Source organism: Argopecten irradians, chromosome 12 (assembly GCF_041381155.1).
Source record: "Argopecten irradians isolate NY chromosome 12, Ai_NY, whole genome shotgun sequence".
NCBI classification, from domain to species: domain Eukaryota; kingdom Metazoa; phylum Mollusca; class Bivalvia; order Pectinida; family Pectinidae; genus Argopecten; species Argopecten irradians.
In genome coordinates this window covers 15267676-15285910 of record NC_091145.1, presented here as the reverse complement: position 1 = coordinate 15285910, position 18235 = coordinate 15267676, and the positions used below count along the sequence as shown (strand labels likewise).

At 37.9% G+C, this 18235-nt stretch overlaps 1 protein-coding gene across 1 annotated transcript; it reads right to left on the bottom strand.

The window, feature by feature from the left end:
• LOC138304617 (transforming growth factor-beta-induced protein ig-h3-like) lies at positions 1-17814 on the bottom strand. Its single transcript, XM_069244785.1, has 6 exons — positions 17602-17814; positions 15090-15319; positions 14202-14388; positions 2332-2427; positions 1882-1992; positions 1-182 (listed from the first exon to the last, which is right to left on the bottom strand). The coding sequence occupies exons 1-6, from the start codon at positions 17783-17785 to the stop codon at positions 85-87; spliced, it is 906 nt and encodes a 301-aa protein (XP_069100886.1). The 5' UTR covers positions 17786-17814; the 3' UTR covers positions 1-84.
• Between the last annotated feature and the right edge of the window lie 421 nt (positions 17815-18235).

The following is an 18235-nucleotide window of genomic DNA, read 5'->3' as shown; positions in this document are numbered from 1 at the left end:
TTACAATAGTAATATATTTTAATATTAACTAATGACACAGAAAATATGTTTGATATGAGTGTTGAGGGGGGAAATCTTGAGTGGTCATACTGGGAAGAGCAGACCTCCTATAGTATGGACGACGCCGTTGGTGACACTGACGTCACTACGGAGTACGGGCACGCCGTTCAAGGTAATGGTGGCTGAAAGATAGAACATAAAAGATAAGTAGTTTTTTCCCATAGACTTGCACACTCACGTTTACACCATATGGCATTTGCATGTGTACTATTTATTCACCGACTTCAATCACATGCGTTTGGCTCTATATATACATTTTCTCTAGAAATATATTGCATAATATAGTCAGCTAAACCTGCCTATTAGGCCCCCCCCTTTTTTTGCCTAATATTATAAGACTCTTTCATATATGGATATGAAGAATAGGGATATTCTAACAGAGGGTCACAAAATGTAGTAAAACCCGAGGCTTGCCGAGGGTTTTGCAACATTTTGTGATCCCGAGGGTAGAATATCCCTATCCTTCATATCCACTTATGAAAGAGTACTTTTCTTTCATACCTCAACGTTTTATTGAATTTTTACAACTATAATATCCCGCCATTTTGAAATAAATTCGAAGAAATCCACGATTGAAAGTCAATTTTTCATACATGAAAAAGTACGTGATATTTTCAACAAAAATTCCATTGTTTGCATCTTTTATAGTAATTTTTTGTGAAAAATGGCGGGAAACTGCATATTGATGACGTCATAGTGAACATAATTGGCACATGCGGGATATTTTCGGGATGTAATATGTTAGCAAATATATTCAACTGTTATATGGCAAAATATGTTGTTTTTTACTGGAGAATTGATTTTGGGGCCATATTCGAGTCTTAACGTACCTTCTCCTTTTGTTGGCGCCGTGACGTCACGAGGCATTATTGCATGGGTAGCCATGCAATACAGCCTCAAGCGGCATGAGTGTATTGCCATAGACCAGCCAATATTACACCCGTAGGTATGAAAGAAATATATATATATATTAGGCAAAAAAAGCATAATAATATAGGCAGGTTTAGCGAACTAGACCCTATACATAATATAGAGAGAACAATTGTCTATAGAGTCAAACGCCTGCGCTTCAATCGCAAATGCAAAGTCTAGTGAATTGTACCTTTTACTTATATAACCAACAGCGTCATGTAAATATCATCACTGTTGTATCAACTAAAATGTATCATGCATCAATGGGATTTTATGTAATATCCCTATGGAATAAAAAACAAAACAAAACGGTACATCAAAACTAGAAAAGTTAAAGGACACCAAACTCCGACATGTCATCTTGTTTCTATTTTTCTATCAAAATACCATCAGGATACCAGGATACCATATTGATGTCCCAAAACATGTCCCGACTTTGACAGGTAATAACGTTTGCAATACTAAACTTAATTTGTTTGTTGAAAATGGCCCTCACGAATTGATCAGTTAAAAGTGAGATATATAAGACATCGCATTGGCGTACCGAGGTACCTATAAATGACAAAATTCCAAAAAAGTGTGCATTTGTTGAAAGGTTATTAAAATTTCTATCAAATATCGCTACTCTTTATCGCTTAAACCATCGTTTGTCGTTCAGACTAGAACTAGATCTCGTCAACTTATACCCCCGCTGCACAAATTTAGTATAACTTCATAGTGTCTACAGACAGACAGACGGACAACCCGATTCCAGTAACCCCCCCCCCCCATACTCTCCCTTAACTTTGTTGCGGACGGGGGTTATGATTATTGAAACTAGAATATATGGAATACATTTATGCCCCAACTCCCATTTCAAAATCACACCGATAGGCCATGAGTATTTACAAAATCCTGCGGTTTACTTACATCCGTTGTTCTTGACCGCGATATGCTGGCCAAGGCTGTTGGTCAGTACAGATCCATCAACCAGACTCGCGGAGTACAATGTAGAATTGACCATGTGGTTCTTCACCATGTCTGAAACGACATGTCAATCTGATTATACTGGTCCAAATGCTGAAAGTTAAACTAGTTAAAATGAAATCTACAATTCTCTCTCTTTTTCCACCAACCGCGCGAAATTCGGCGACAGGACACGGACATTGAAAATATAGAATTATTACGTACAAACGAAATATGAAATATTTCTTTACCGTGCAATAATATTTTGTTGGAACGCAATATTTCACACATGTCCGTTCCCAACTACAGTACCTAGCTGAAACGCTTTAGTCTATAAACGACATTAGAGGGGTGGATATTACGACAGTGATAGTAATCGTTGAGGTATTGAGGATGTATCGATGTATATGTTACCTGTTATCCGGGTGGTATTTGATAAGGTTTGATTCATAAATCCAACCATCTTTTTAAACACGGAATCCTGGGGAGCAAAGAGCGTAATGTTGTCTTCTGGATTTGAAAAAAAAAGAAAAGAAATTTTAAAAGAAGTTTTGAAAAGTAAGTCAGTAAAAATTTTGGTTTTCGCGGGTTACAAACAAATGAACGTTATAAAGTGTGGTCAAATTCGATAATTTCAGTATATATGTAAGTAAATTATAACTACGATAAAGTCGATTTATCTGATGCAACTCGCATTACTGTTCTAGATATACTAGTACAATGTTTGATATAGAGAGGTCTGGTTTATCGACTTTTTTCATGAAAATAGATTTGATTATATACATATAACAAGAGACCCGTGGGCCTTAGCGGTCACCTGAGTTCGGATACAGAATAAGACCAAGACATATAACACTATATATTGGCCCATCAGGGCCTTGAAATCAGTCAGCGATTTTATAACTTTTACTTTTTAATCTATGAAGAGTATTTGGTTTCATCAAATCTGTGAATTCAAAATAAGAATTTTTGGTATTCAAGCCATTTTGACCGCGATTGGCCCTGCCCTCTGGTCCCTTGAAGACAGTGAGAACCGATATGGATATGTTAAAATGCTATATCTCAGGGCAAGGACGTATATCTCACTTATAAATCCTTGCTCAGGGTAATAATTCCAAGTTTGACTCATTTCCTATGAAAATAGAGCAAATAATGTTCAAAAAAGTGTTTTTCTTTCCATATATCAACTATAGTAAACTTGACCCCCTCCCCAGGGGAAAACGTGAGACCCCAGGGTCATATAATTCCCAATATTTGTAAAGGACCTTAAGACCTTTCCATCTATGAAGAGTATTTGTTTCTACCATTTCTGGAATTTGAGAAGAATATTTTTTGAAGTTTTAGCCTATTTGACCCCTTTTGGTCCCACCCCTCAGGCCCCAGGGGGTCAGTCGTGGAAAAAGTGTTATTTAAGGATTCAATGACCATCTCATACTGATAATTCTGACAACATTTGACTTATTTCCTATAACAAATGACCAATAAATGCGCAAAAATGTGTTTTCCTGTATAAACTATGGTAAACTTGACTGGGACCATCTATGAAAGGTTTAGAACTGTAAAATTTCAACAAATTTGGTTCAGTAGTTTTGGAGAAGAAGTCGAAAAAGTAAATTGTTTATCGCCATACGACGGACTACGCACGACGCACGACGACGGACAAAATGCGATTAGAATAAACAAACTTCGTTACTAATCCATTCCTACGGTAGCTGATTTGTGCCATTTCGTCTTTTCGTCTTTTCGCCCCGAAAAGACGAGAATTAAGAAACCTTAATTTTCGTCTTTTCGCCCCGAAAAGACGAAATTTAACAACTTTAAATTTCGTCTTTTCGCCGCGAAAAGACGAAAAGACGAAAAGTCAAACACGAAAAGACGAAAGTGATACACGCTAATTAGCGACTTTGATTCTCGTCTTTTCGCCTTCAAAATTCTCGTCTTTTCGCCCCGAAAAGACGAAAATTAACAAACCTTAATTTTCGTCTTTTCGCCCCGAAAAGACGAAAATTAACAAACCTTAATTTTCGTCTTTTCGTCTTTTCGCCCCGAAAAGACGAAATTTAACAAACCTTAATTTTCGTCTTTTCGTCTTTTCGCCCCGAAAAGACGAAAATTAACAAACCTTAAATTTCGTCTTTTCGCCCCGATAAAAACGAAAAAAAGAAAACACTACTGTCATGGAATATGTTTTGTTAGATGATGGTTTTTGATGAGCGATGATGAACACAGCATGTCGGCTTCCATTTTTTATTCACAACTCATTTTTCTCTCCTCCTGAGAGGAGAGTTACATAATATATTGCATAACATAATAATTAAGGTTATCTCCCTTAGACCGATATCTCAGCATCTCCAGCACACCCATATCATATACATATATATAACATGCCGCCCCCCTTAATATAAAATTGGAAATTTTATTATGGGTGTGTGGAGATGAGGATACGGTAAAATAAACATTACTAGTTTTAAATGACATCAAAAGGATATGGTAATTAATCACACATGTTATTGATCAAATTTATACTTTGATGTAATTATATAATGAATTAAGTGGATCTCATATGGACGTATCTAATATAGCAGAAAAAAAAATATATGTCACACAAATGATCATGTAATAACCAAATACTCGGAGAACCCTACTCTCAGTAATTCAGGGAATGTTTGAGTATCTACATTATGTATGGTTACATATACATTGGCAAGAAAATCAACCAAATGTAGACCATTAAGATGAGACAAAATATAAATGCTATAGATTACTTATGAGAGATCTTACTATAACCATTAATTGTAAAAACATCATCAAAAGTTCAATTGCATTACACATGTTTCTCAATATTCATATTTCAAAAATACTCCAAAACCTGGATCTTGTTACAAGCAATTCTATCCAAAAACACTGTAATAATCAAACATCTATAGCAAAACATACGCATGATGTAAATTAGCACATTCAAAATTTAATCAGGGAGTGGTATTAAATGGATATTCAATCAGATTCCCATTGGAATGAGACCTCAACATAAACTCTATGAAACTGTAATGTACATATAGTAAATTCAATCAAAAAGCCAAAAGACATTCAATAATATTCTGAATTCAGATCAGTAAGTAATTCTATCTAATAAAATGCAATTAGAAATCAAACTGAATAATCGATTTACCAATCAATATTGAATCCATACATCTAATTCAAACGAGAAAATACTGAGGAATGTCATATTATCAATAAAGACACAAAAATGTGTATAATGCATGATGTACAATTGCAACACAAATATCATAGTTAACACAAACTACAATGGTATTCAAAGATGATGGAATAATTCAACATACATACATGACTAGAAATAAAGTCTACGAGATCATAGCGGGAGGTTTTCTCTGTACTAGTTTAAGTGCTTTAGAGTTCATTTTGCTAGGAGAAATCCAAACGGCGTTCTGAGCTGGCTCACCAACAAGATGTACAAGGTATAATAACCTATCACCATCTTTCTTTTGAGCTAAGACACGCTTTATTTTGTGAATGCCATTGTCGCTAGAGGAACCCGAGGAAAAGAGTTCATTTGGGTTAATATGGTGTTCATCACAAAAACGAGCAGGCTTACGTTTAGAGCGCACAGGTCGTGTTGAAGATCGAGAGTTTGATTTTGCATCCTGTTGAACAGAAGAATCAGCATCCACAGCAGGAGAGTCTATCTCTGTGGTAACATCAAATACTGACAATGACATAGCATCAATTTCCGTTGACAGTCTATAAGGATGATTATCCGACACCATTGTAGAGGGTTCAGAATCATTAGGTGGACTGTCTATTTCAGTTGTGAATTCATAGTTTTGATTGTCATTTTCAACATTCCTTTTCACTGAAGTGAGGGCTTGATTGATGAAAAAGTTAGATGGGTTGGGAGAACGTACATACGCCATCTTGAGTCGATCAATATGAACAGGTTTATCCATGACTTTCCCTGTCTGGCTATCTCGTAGTAGAATCATGTGAGGACTTTGTATCTCGTTAACTATATGAGGTCCACTGTATTTGGCCTGTAGCTTCTGTCCCTTGCCTGTAGGTTGTATACATAAATAGACATAGTCTCCTTCAGTGACATCCAAGGGGTGAGCATTACGATTGACTCTCTCCTTCATTTGTAGTTGGGTTTTGTGAACGGCATCCTGCATTTCTGTACGGACGAGTTGCAAACGCCGCGCATGTTGACGAAGATATGTATGACAATCCGCAGGCAATCCAGAGAAATCAGTCGCAGAAATGTTACCCAAGGGAAAGCGTGGTCTTTGTCCATACAATATTTCAAATGGGGAGTATTTCGTACTGCTATTGACAGAATTGTTCATTGCAAAGGTAATAGCTGGCAACACTTCCTCCCAGTTTTTTCCTTGAGACACAAATGGAGTCATGCGCTCTGCGAGAGTTCGATGGAGACGTTCCACTGATCCAAGGCAATGGTGAACAAATGCAGGTGTGAATTGTTGTGAAACAGAAAGCAATCGGCACACCTCTTTAGTACATCTTGACATGAATTCAGTGCCCTGATCACTCAACAACGAGTCACAAACACCAAACTGAGTAAACAGTTGAAATAAGCACTGCGAGACAGTTAATACATCCTTACTTGGAATAGGTAGTACAAATAAGTATCTGGTGAATAAGTCAACCGCTGTGAACAAGTATGTGTTGCCCTTTGCTGATGTAGGTAGTGGTCCATATAAATCTATTTGCCATACTTCAAATGGAGCCGAGGGGGTTTTGAAACTAGTAATTGGTGATCTCGTAGGAATCTTTGTAATTTTCCTTGTTTGGCAATGGTGACAACTCCGTACATAGTCGGAAACAACTGAAGCCATCTTTGGAAAATAGAAGTGAGTCCGTAATAAGTCAAGAGTGTGAGCAATGCCACCGTGGCCTCCCATGGGTGAGTCATGGTGAAGTTCCAAGAATGTTCGGATCATTGCTTGAGGCAATGCAAGCTGGTACTGACTTAGTAACTTCGAGCGTGCAGATTTGGCTATGCGCGAATGAAACAACAAGCCATCCACTAAAATAAAGTCACTTGCTTGAAGTAAAACCAACCTAGATTGCTTTTGAGAAGCAGGTAAAATCTGGTTTGATAAGTATGCATACAAATCTTTGTAGGACTCGTCAAGTTTTTGTAATGAAGCAACATCCTCTCGCGAGAATTTAGTGTTTCTTAATATGTCAAGTTGTGGTAGTTGGTCAATGGAAACATTGCTATCTGTATCAGTGACTCTTGTGTCTAAGAGTTCAATATCTGAATCACTTCCTTGAGAGTTTATGTCCATGGATGGTGAAGACAAGGATACCTCAGATAGCGTTTCTTGTGAATGTTCAGAAGTAGCCACAGGTAAGGGGGAAATACAAAAGTCTGATGCTATTGAGGGAGTATCACCACAAACGTGTTCAGGAGTAGAGGATACAGCTGTGTCATCACTTGTTATCACCTGTAGAACCTCTATATCATCGTCACTCAAATGGGTATTGTCAGTGTCCTCTTTAGATGATGCACTGGTAAATGCCTCACATGGCTTCAGAATGTCACTAGGTGTTTTTATTGCAGGAGAAGCTAGTAGATTAGGCAATGTAGTAACTCGACTACGAGACGTAGGCCGCAATTTACGTTTGACACGCTTGGAAGGTAACTCAGCATCATCAGTGTCACCATCATATCCATCGTCATTGTCCAGTAAGGTGACAGGTGGAAGCAATGCTACATTTTGGACTTTAACATCCACTTCATTAGAGCGTGCTTTGAGCAAGTCAACAATGTTTTGTCCAGTAGGCAAATTAATAACACAAGGCTTGTCATTCACATACGAGAAATGTGGGTCATCCTCATTGGGGCTGGTAATTGGGTCATTTTGTTCAATCTGGGACCTACTTAAGGCATCCTCAACAACCATTTCTGCAGCAGGCTTGTAAACAATGTCAAAACTGAATTGCTGCAGAATAGTTAACCATCGGTCAAATATTGCACCACTTAACTTCTTCTGAAATAGGGGTTTCAAGGCTTGATGATCGCACTCGACGATGAAATGCCGGCCGCGCAAGTAATCCGCACAGTCAAGTATACTGGTAACAACTCCCAACAGCTCCAGCTTTGTTGGTCCATATGACTGTTGTCCTTTGTTGAGAGATTTAGAACCAAAACGTACAACTTTGTGAATGTCTGGATGTGCATGCGTTTTGTCAATCCCTTTGTTTTCAGAATCCGCAGGATGAATTTGGTATAACATATATCCTATTCCCTTCGAAGAAGTGTCAACTCCCAAATGGAATGGCAAGTCATAACGCGGAAATGTTAGTACACATGATTCTGATAATAGTGATTTCAGTTTATCAAAAGCATTTTGTTGTTCAACAGTCCAGATAAACTTTTGTGTTTTCTTCATCAACCGTAGCAATGGCTGAGCGACAGCAGCATAGTTAGGAATATATTTTCTAAACCAGTTCATAAGACCCAGAAAGCGTTTCAACTCTGTTGAACTTGTTGGTTCTGGCATATCCTGCACAGCTTTGATTCGATCTGGTGGCAGACTAATTCCATCCTTGGATATCAAATGACCAAGATACAAGCAAGATTGTTTGGCGAATGAACACTTTTTGGGACCTAGCTTGAGCCCAGCTGCGCGAAATCTGGAAAATACTTCACTTAGATCAGCAAGATGCTGTTGAAATGTTTCAGAAAAAATCAGTACATCATCTAAATAACATAATACGGTGTGAAATGTTAAGCCATGCAAAACTTTGTCCATCAATAACTGAAATGTATTTGGAGCAGTTGATAACCCCATAGGCATCCTCTGAAATTGGTAGGTTCCAAAACAAGTGTTAAAAGCTGTGAAGCGTCGCGATTCAGGAGCAATCCCCATTTGAAAGAATCCAGAAGATAAATCTATAGATGTAATATAGTTCGGTACACGCTCACTAAACGACTCAGTAAGTTCCTCCAAATTCGGTATGGTGTAATGAAATGGTTTTGTTTGTGAATTCAAATGTCTAAAGTCACAGCAAAAGCGATACTGAGCTACACTTTTCTCACAAGAATTATCCTTAAACTGATCCGGATCTTTGCAACGCTTTGACACGAGTACTATAGGGCTAGTAATGATAAGATCCTCCTTTTCCGAAACTGGAGTAATAATTCCTTGTGATAATAGCTCGTCCAACTGATGACGCAATACCTGACGTTTATCTGGGGATAATTTGTAAGGCTTCTGGTTTTTGGCCACAGGATCAGGTTTTAACAGAATTTTATGCTGGACAAGATCAGTATAACCAAGTGACGGGTTGTCAGGGGTAACAAAAATATCAGAATGTTCAGCCAAAAGTTCAATCAATCTAGATTTTTCCTGGTCTGACAAATTATCAGAGATATCAAAGTATGACTGAAATTTATCTCTATCTACAGAGTTATCTACCCTTACAGTATCTATACAGTCTTTCTGTAACTTTGAGCTATTTGTTTCACATGGTGAAGTAGTAGTCACATGATTACACAAAAATACTTCAGGAGTACATTTGTCACTTTGAAATTGATTACCTTTACATTTCTCACAAACACAAGAAACTTTGTCAAAATTATTTGTATGCAGACTTTGACAACTATGGGTACCATGGCAGCATTTGGAACAATTATTTACATGACAACATTTGGCATCATTATTTACACAACATTTGGCATCATTATTTACACAACATTTGAAAGAATGAGGAAAAGTATGCATATTGTCATCAAAAACATCTTTGTCAACATTGTTAACATATTTGGCAACATTGGTATGACCTGTAGTAACATCAATTCTGTTTAAGTCAATATGGGGTATGGTATGAACACAAGTATTAAAAACATCATTGTCAGCATTGTGAACACATTTGGCAACATTGTTTTGACTAGCATTAGCAACATATCTGTTTAAGGCAACATTATGACAACATTTGGCAACATTTGGTAAAGTATGTATACTTTGGTCTGAAAAACCTTTGTCAACATCATGAATACATCTGACAACATTGGTTTGGCTAGCAGCAGCATCAACTCTGTTTAAGTCAACATCAGGACAACATTTGGCAACATTAGGTAAAGTATGTACAACATCATCAAAAACATCATTGTCAACCTTCGATCTGTTTAAGTCAACATTATGACAACATTTGAGAACATTTGGTAAAGTATGTATACTTTGGTCTGAAAAACCTTTGTCAACATCATGAATACATCTGACAACATTGGTTTGGCTAGCAGTAGCATCAACTCTGTTTAAGTCAACATCAGGACAACATTTGGCAACATTAGGTAAAGTATGTACAACATCATCAAAAACATCATTGTCAACCTTCGACTGACATTGGGCATTGGAAACACCTATACAACAATGCTTGTCAACATTTGTACAAAAAATTTCTTTGGATATTGTATTTACAGATGCATTTGTCTCATTGGGATTTACTCTATGTACTACATCTTTGTTTAGATTCAGCACATGAAAATGACCAATAACTTTACCCCGATATATAGTCACAGGTTTACTGGTGGGGTTTAAAATCTGAACAGGTACCATACCCTTGTGATTGACAGTAGCAACACTTCTGGCTAATAATAATCCAGATTTGTTTAGTTTTACAGTACCTTTACAAATACCTTGTAAACCACACAATACAGAAGTTTGCACAAACATACGACATTCACTGTTAGCAGCTACAACACATCGCTTGCTAGCAACTAGATTATTTTTCTCTGAAAAATATGTAAAGTTTGAAAAATCTAGTACAACTTTGTGTTCTGTCAAATATGGAATCCCTAGCAACAAAGGATGTGAGCACTGAGGAATAATGTAAACATTGACACTATGTCTTCCTTGTGGAGTTTTCATGATGACATCTGCCTGACCAATGACTTGGACGGTCTGTGAATTTGGTAACACAATATTAGGATTTGACAGTGAATTAATAGATGATTTACACTTGTTAGGTACAGACTCATACATTTGGGATGACATGATATTAATCTCACTGCCAGAGTCAATAAGAGCACCTATTTCATGAACATTGTCAAATTTAACTGGCATATACATAAACCTATTTTTGTTCTCCCGAGATTCCGCGTCTACAGATGTATATGACTGAGTAGTACTAAATGCCTCAAAGTCAGAGGTTGAGTCACTGTCTATTTTGGTACAATTGGAAAAGGTGTCGGCACCTCGAATACTGGATGTCCCGGAGAGTTGGGCCGCTGGATGTTGTTCCTCACCGGGGCTAGGTAGTTTAACTGACCACAAGTGATGGCTGTATGTCCATACATGCTGCAGAGCTGACACATTGTCATAGGAGAAGGAACTCCATTACCGTTCCAATTACAGTTGAACTGTTTGTGGCCCTCACCACCACACCGGAAACATACAAATTTGGTGGTGTCAGAATGTGGACTGGTGTATCGGTCTGGAGCGCGCGCGAGCGGTGTCTCATACTACTGGAGTCATTTACATTTCCCCTTGTTGAAGAGCGTCCCCTTGACAAAACTTCTACCAAGTCAGAAAGTTGATTGACAACAGAATTCAGTTCTGAAATATTCGATGGCTGCTGTACATGGGAAACAGTGGTGGGTTCTTTACGACAACCATATAAAGACCCCATCTGTGCTGCAGTTAATGCTGCTCGGCTGTCTTTAGGCTGACTGGCCCCTACGAAGCGCTGCAAATCTTCTGGTAAAGCAGAAATAAATTTTGACAGAATTTCTAGGTCTGACTTGCCTATGCGGTGTCCTCTTTCTACCAATCTGGCATAGAAGTCCTCTAATGATTCATGGATTGATAGTGACATGCTGATAAAGTTCTGATTTTCAAGGAGGAGCGCAGGACTACAGGCTGACAACTGTGTGTATTCAGTTTGAAAGAGTTCACTTACTTCCAACCATGACTTGTCATGTAGATTTAAAGAATTGAACCAAGTTCTTGCTGGGCCTTGTAGTAGTAGGTGGAATAGTGGCACTCGTTTATCGGGTGATGATCCATCCCCATGCAAAGAGTACAGTTGAGAATACGACTCAAATTCATGGAGAAACTTTAAACCATTTTCATGCGACAGTCCTGAAAATTTCTTGCATTTAGAAATATCCATTTTGAAAACAGTGGCCTCGCTAGTATTGGACGGACGAGACAAATTTTTCGAAGTCAAAGTATCAAACTCATCTCTAAAATAATGTTCATTTAAAAAGGAATCAGGTAGGATATCCTCGTCATCAGAGTATAAAATTGTTGATGATAAATCAGATGTATCCACAGAAGACATGTCAAATAACAGGTGAAGAGTGTCATGAATTCAACGACAGGTGCGCGTTTGTGTAATTTCGCGCCAAAAAGCACATGGTCACATTCATCGTGATATGGCATCAGTTCAATTCATCGTGATATTGCATCAGTTCAATTCACAAGGCAATCAAATGTATTTATAGGCATAGTTCATCAAAAATGTCAATAATGCAGTGAGAGGTACGTTTGCTTACACTGGAACCACGGATTCTCCACCATGTCATGGAATATGTTTTGTTAGATGATGGTTTTTGATGAGCGATGATGAACACAGCATGTCGGCTTCCATTTTTTTATTCACAACTCATTTTTCTCTCCTCCTGAGAGGAGAGTTACATAATATATTGCATAACATAATAATTAAGGTTATCTCCCTTAGACCGATATCTCAGCATCTCCAGCACACCCATATCATATACATATATATAACACTTAATTTTCGTCTTTTCGTCTTTTCGCCTTCCGGTCTGGTGTGGAAGTCATTTTGAAATCTTTTTATCTTAATATTGACTTAATTGTTCAATATAGAAGCATCAAAGTAGTTTATGATAACAATCGATTTATTAAATTGATAGTATTACAAGTATCTTCATCAATAACTAAGATTAGAAGTTTTAAAACAGAAGTCAACATGTTTGTTTACAGCAGTTACGTAGATTTCTCACACGTGGCATATGCCACGTGCCACTAACAGATTCATCATTCCGCAAATCCTTTAGCGTGATTGATACATTTTTTTAAAAAATTCATTAATATCTTATTTTTTGTGTTCTAATCGCCCTCTTTAGCAATTACGCTTATCAAAACATTGCCGTGTATATGTAAGGACCATAATGAACTTAAGATGCTAAACATAGCACTTACAGGAGTTGCCTCCCCTACACAACTTGGAAAAAAAAAAGTTGTCGGCGGGTATTTTTTGAAAGCGTTTGAACCACGGATAAACTTGTTAACAAAATAATTTATGAAAGATAACTCGTGAAGACTTTGAGTTTAAAGGAAGGACTTGTAACCAAGAAATTGCTCAAATACAGTTAATTATAACAGTCAATCAGTAGGTACAATGTACTGTGTATTATTTGAAAAGACATTTTGACTACCTACATGACATGGTCTTCATCATAATTGTACATTAGAAATTACATTATAATCTCCGTCGTATATGATAGATGACAAAGTATATCTGTAATTTGTATTTTTTCGGGGCAAAAAGGCGAAAAGACGAAAAGACGAAAATTAAGGTTTGTTAATTTTCGTCTTTTCGCCCCGAAAAGACGAAAAAGACGAAATTTTAGGTTTGTTAATTTTCGTCTTTTCGGGGCGAAAAGACGAAAAGACGAAATTTAAGGTTTGTTAATTTTCGTCTTTTCGGGGCGAAAAGACGAAAAGACGAAAATTAAGGTTTGTTAATTTTCGTCTTTTCGGGGCGAAAAGACGAAAAGACGAAATTTAAGGTTTGTAATTTTCGTCTTTTCGGGGCGAAAAGACGAAAAGACGAGATTTTTGAAGGCGAAAAGACGAAAATTAAAGGCGCTAATTAGCGTGCTTCACTTTCGTCTTTTCGTGTTTGACTTTTCGTCTTTTCGTCTTTTCGCCGCGAAAAGACGAAATTTAAATTTGTTAATTTTCGTCTTTTCGGGGCGAAAAGACGAAAAGACGAGAATTAAGATATTTAATTTTCGTCTTTTCGGGGCGAAAAGACGAAAAGACGAAATGGCATAAATCAGCCACCGTACCATTCCACTCTTTGTCGGTATTCTATTTTTGCACATTACAGACTTAACTGTCCTTGTGGAAAGGTATTGATTGTGACGTCAAATGTTTGCGAGCTAATTTTCAGAGCAAACGACGTGAATTTCGCACACAAAATAATGACGTCAAAATTGATACCTGTCCACAAGGGAGATCACTCTGTAATATGCAAAGACGGGGTACTACCTCTAAGTGTCTTCTGAAGTCCGGCTATCTGAACTACCATGTCCAGTGTGGTCATGTTCCTCTGCTCGTGAACGTACCGGTCAGCTGAGACCTGAGGAAAGTTATAGAGCACGCGATCCACTACGTGTACGATCCCATTGGTGGCTACTGCAGACTTGACTATCCTAGCGCCCTCTGCCGTCACCATCTATGGACATTTCATGTTTAATAATTCATTCCGTAACACTATCAGAATCAGCTATATTATATGTGAAATCCTTATAAAAATATGCACTTGTCACCATTCTCATCAAATTGCAAAACACTGTGACTGGACAACATTCCCTTATTGGTACATTAGCTGTAGGGACTAGTATTTGACGTTAATTCTATATGTAAAGCACAGACGTCTAAATTACCTTACATTTACGTTCAAAGTTAGGACCAATCCGACGAACAAACAAGGTATACAAATATTCCATTTCTACCAAACAAACCCGGCAAAACTTTTGTTTGACATTTCTTTCTCCCGCAAAGTTTGGCATGAACAGGATTGACTGAAATATGTCTTGATCATAAAATGCAAATGGAATCAGATAAGGATTTGTTATTTTGGCTATTCTATAAATGGTATGATGCTCTTGTTACCAGCTTAGGGCGTTTGTTCGTAACATGGCTTAATATGCATGGAGCTAAGGATTGAAAAGATTTCCGTACAAACACTTCACAAACTGTCTGAAATAATGTTTGGTACTTTAGATGTAGAACAGACCACAGGGACCTGACACAAATTTCTAACCAAAACTGTATATATATTATACTATAATGAATATATAATGTACATATAATAATGTAAGCTAGAAATTCATGCCAGGTTCTTGTGGGGCATACAATAATAAGAAAACCTACCGCAGCGCCCCCTGATGTATTGGAGTAAACATTGACCCTTAAGTCCTGTCCTTGCCACGTGCGCAGTCTAGCCTCGTTATGGAAATCAGCCACAGACTTGTTCCCATACGTGATGTGGAAAGTGATAATCTCGTGCATGTATTCCCAGTTCCCGTAATTGAAAATGGCGGCGATATTGGGCGGAAGCTTGTTGAAAGCATCATCGCTCGGAGCAAAGACTGTGTAGGGTCCTTGAGGAAATGAAGAGGCCAAATTATTAATGCATCAATATCATGATCAGCAGCGGTATCATACAATAATAAATGTGATCCAAAGTAGACGTTACATTATAAACATTTTATCCTACAAGCTCATCACGCATTCTGTTTTCCAATTAATCAATCAAAATATCTTCGTGACGTCTTTAGACAAACATTTAAAACAAGGAACATTGGCGTCTCTTAGAAAAGCTTTTCACACGAAGTCTACAAGTATATTACATTCTTTTAAAATGTCAAACTAGTCTTTTTTATGGCGTCCTTTAAACTTGTAACCTTGGCGTCTTTTGGACAAGCGTTCACATTGCGTACTGAGAAGTCTTATACTCTACTGGTATATCACCAAGGACGTCTTTAGAACAAGTGTTAAAACCAACACTGGCCTGAGTCTTTTGCACGAGCGTTCAACTAGAAGCTTTCGTGAGTCTTTTAGACACGCGTTCAACTAGAAGCTTCCATGAGTGACGACTTTTGGACAAGCGTTCAACTAGAAGCCTCCATGAGTGACGACTTTTGGACAAGCGTTCAACTAGAAGCCTCCGTGAGTGACGTCATTTGTACAAGCGTTCAACTAGAAGCCTCCATGACGACTTTTGGACAAGCGTTCAACTAGAACCTTTCGTGACGTCTTTTGGACAAGCGTTCAACTAGAACCTTTCGTGACGTCTTTTGGACAAGCGTTCAACTAGAAGCCTTCATAACATCTTTTGGACAAGCGTTCAAATAGAAGCTTTCGTGACGTCATTTGTACAAGAGTTCAACAAGAAGCCTCCATGACGTCTTTTGGACAAGCGTTCAACTAGAAGCTTTCCTGACGTCTTTTGGACAAGCGTTCAACTAGAAGCCTTCATAACATCTTTTGGACAAGCGTCCAAATAAAAGCTTTCGTGACGTCATTTGCACAAGCGTTCAACAAGAAGCCTCCATGTCGTCTTTTGGACAAGCGTTCAACTAGAAGCTTTAGTGACGTATTTTGCACAAGCGTTCAACTAGAAGCTTTCGTGACGTATTTTGGACAAGCGTTCAACTAGAAGCTTTCGTGACGTTTTTTTGACAAGCGTTCAACTAAAATCCTCCATAACATCCATTGGACAAGCGTTCAACAAGAAGCCTCCATGACGTCTTTTGGACAAGTGTTCAATTACATGTAGAAGCTTTCGTGGCGTATTTTGGACAAAAATTCAACTAGAAGCTTTTATAACGTCTTTTGGACAAACATTCAACTAGAAGCTTTGAGGAAGTAATTTGGACAAGCGTTCAACTAGAAGCCTTCGTGACGTCTTTTGGACAATTGTTCAACTAGCTGCAATATTGTAGCTCAAAAGACTTTTAGACAGACAATGGTGTCGTCTTTAGACCGAAAGGTATAGTAGGTCGGGTACGCATATTCGTTTTAGCGTTCAACTAAAAGCTTTCATGACGTAATTTGGACAAGCGTTCAACTAGATGCCACATTGGCGTTGTTTTAACTGGCTTTCAACAAGAAATTGTTATGGCATCATTTAGCCAAACGTTTATCAAGGATGTCTTTTGGAAGGAGAAACCAATATGTATAGGAAAGAGTCTAAATATCCTATCTTTTGAAAAAGCGTTTAACTAAAATCCTTTATTCGTTCGAAAAAAGGAGAGTAAAATCAGAAAAATATATGGCGTCATATGGCAAAGCTTTCAGATAGGAATATCAGGGTCTTTTAGATAGGCATTTAACAAACAACTTTTGACAAATTGTTGTATTTTATAATTAATCTGTGAAGGAACCTTCGCGGCGTGTGTTTTGCAAGTATTCGACTACAGAGATTTATGAGCTGTCTTTTTCAAGTTTGTGGACTTTTTAAAGATATCCAAAAGGTAGTTATACAAATATCGTCCTGGTTTCAGGTGGACAATGTGATTTATCAACTCGAGGCAGTGAATTCACCCGAGACCGAAGAGTTGATAAACCACATTATCCACCTGAAAACTGGTTGATTATGAAATCTGTTTTATTATATGGTATTTACATGATGTAAACCATTCGACATTCAAATTATCTGAGAAGGACGATATTTTCTTAAAATCGACGATAATTATGAAAACTGGACCACAAACGACAGTACTTCATCGTGGTCACAACAAGCCATGCGAAACCAGATTTACATATACCTGTAAATACTCTTAGCCAAGAGTGTGCTTTATAATTTGTATTCGTTGCGACAGGTATGATTTAGTTTAACTAGGGGAAGATAACTTTTTATGATGAACTTAGTTTAACGTACCGGTGCTGTTGTCGGAAAGTACGTACATGGGCCCCGTGCTCTGTAGGGCTCCTACAAAGTCCTTACAGCCTAGGGAGTCCACCAGGTCATAGATGTCCCACTGAGCTCCCTGAGCACTCGGCTCCAGGACCAGGAGGAGGGCCAATAAGGACAGCATTACATGGGAGTCAGAAGAAAGTAACATACGGACCAAACAGAAGGCAGAGTCACTGGGGTCAGAGGTTACTCGGGGTAAAGGCACGATAAGACATGTGCCAGATAATGGTCACATTGATCTGGGGAGTTAATATTATAGTCTATGTGTACCGGGATTACATCATTTACAAATCTATTTAGAAATCATTATAAATATTCTTTAATATAGCTTAATTTTAACTAAATCTACAAATACTAACAATATCGAGGTCGAATATAACTTGACTTTTTGCTGCTAGTTACGCATAGTGCATCCTCGATATTCCAGGGGTTCCGATCACTTGATTACGATCTCTAAACCCCTGGACTATCTCATAGTGAAATTGAAGGCAGCTCAGACGAAAACATTTGACCAATCACAGGCTAGCACATCCTCGATATTCTAGGGGTTCCGATCACTTACGATCTCTACACCCCTGGACTATCTCATTGTAAAACT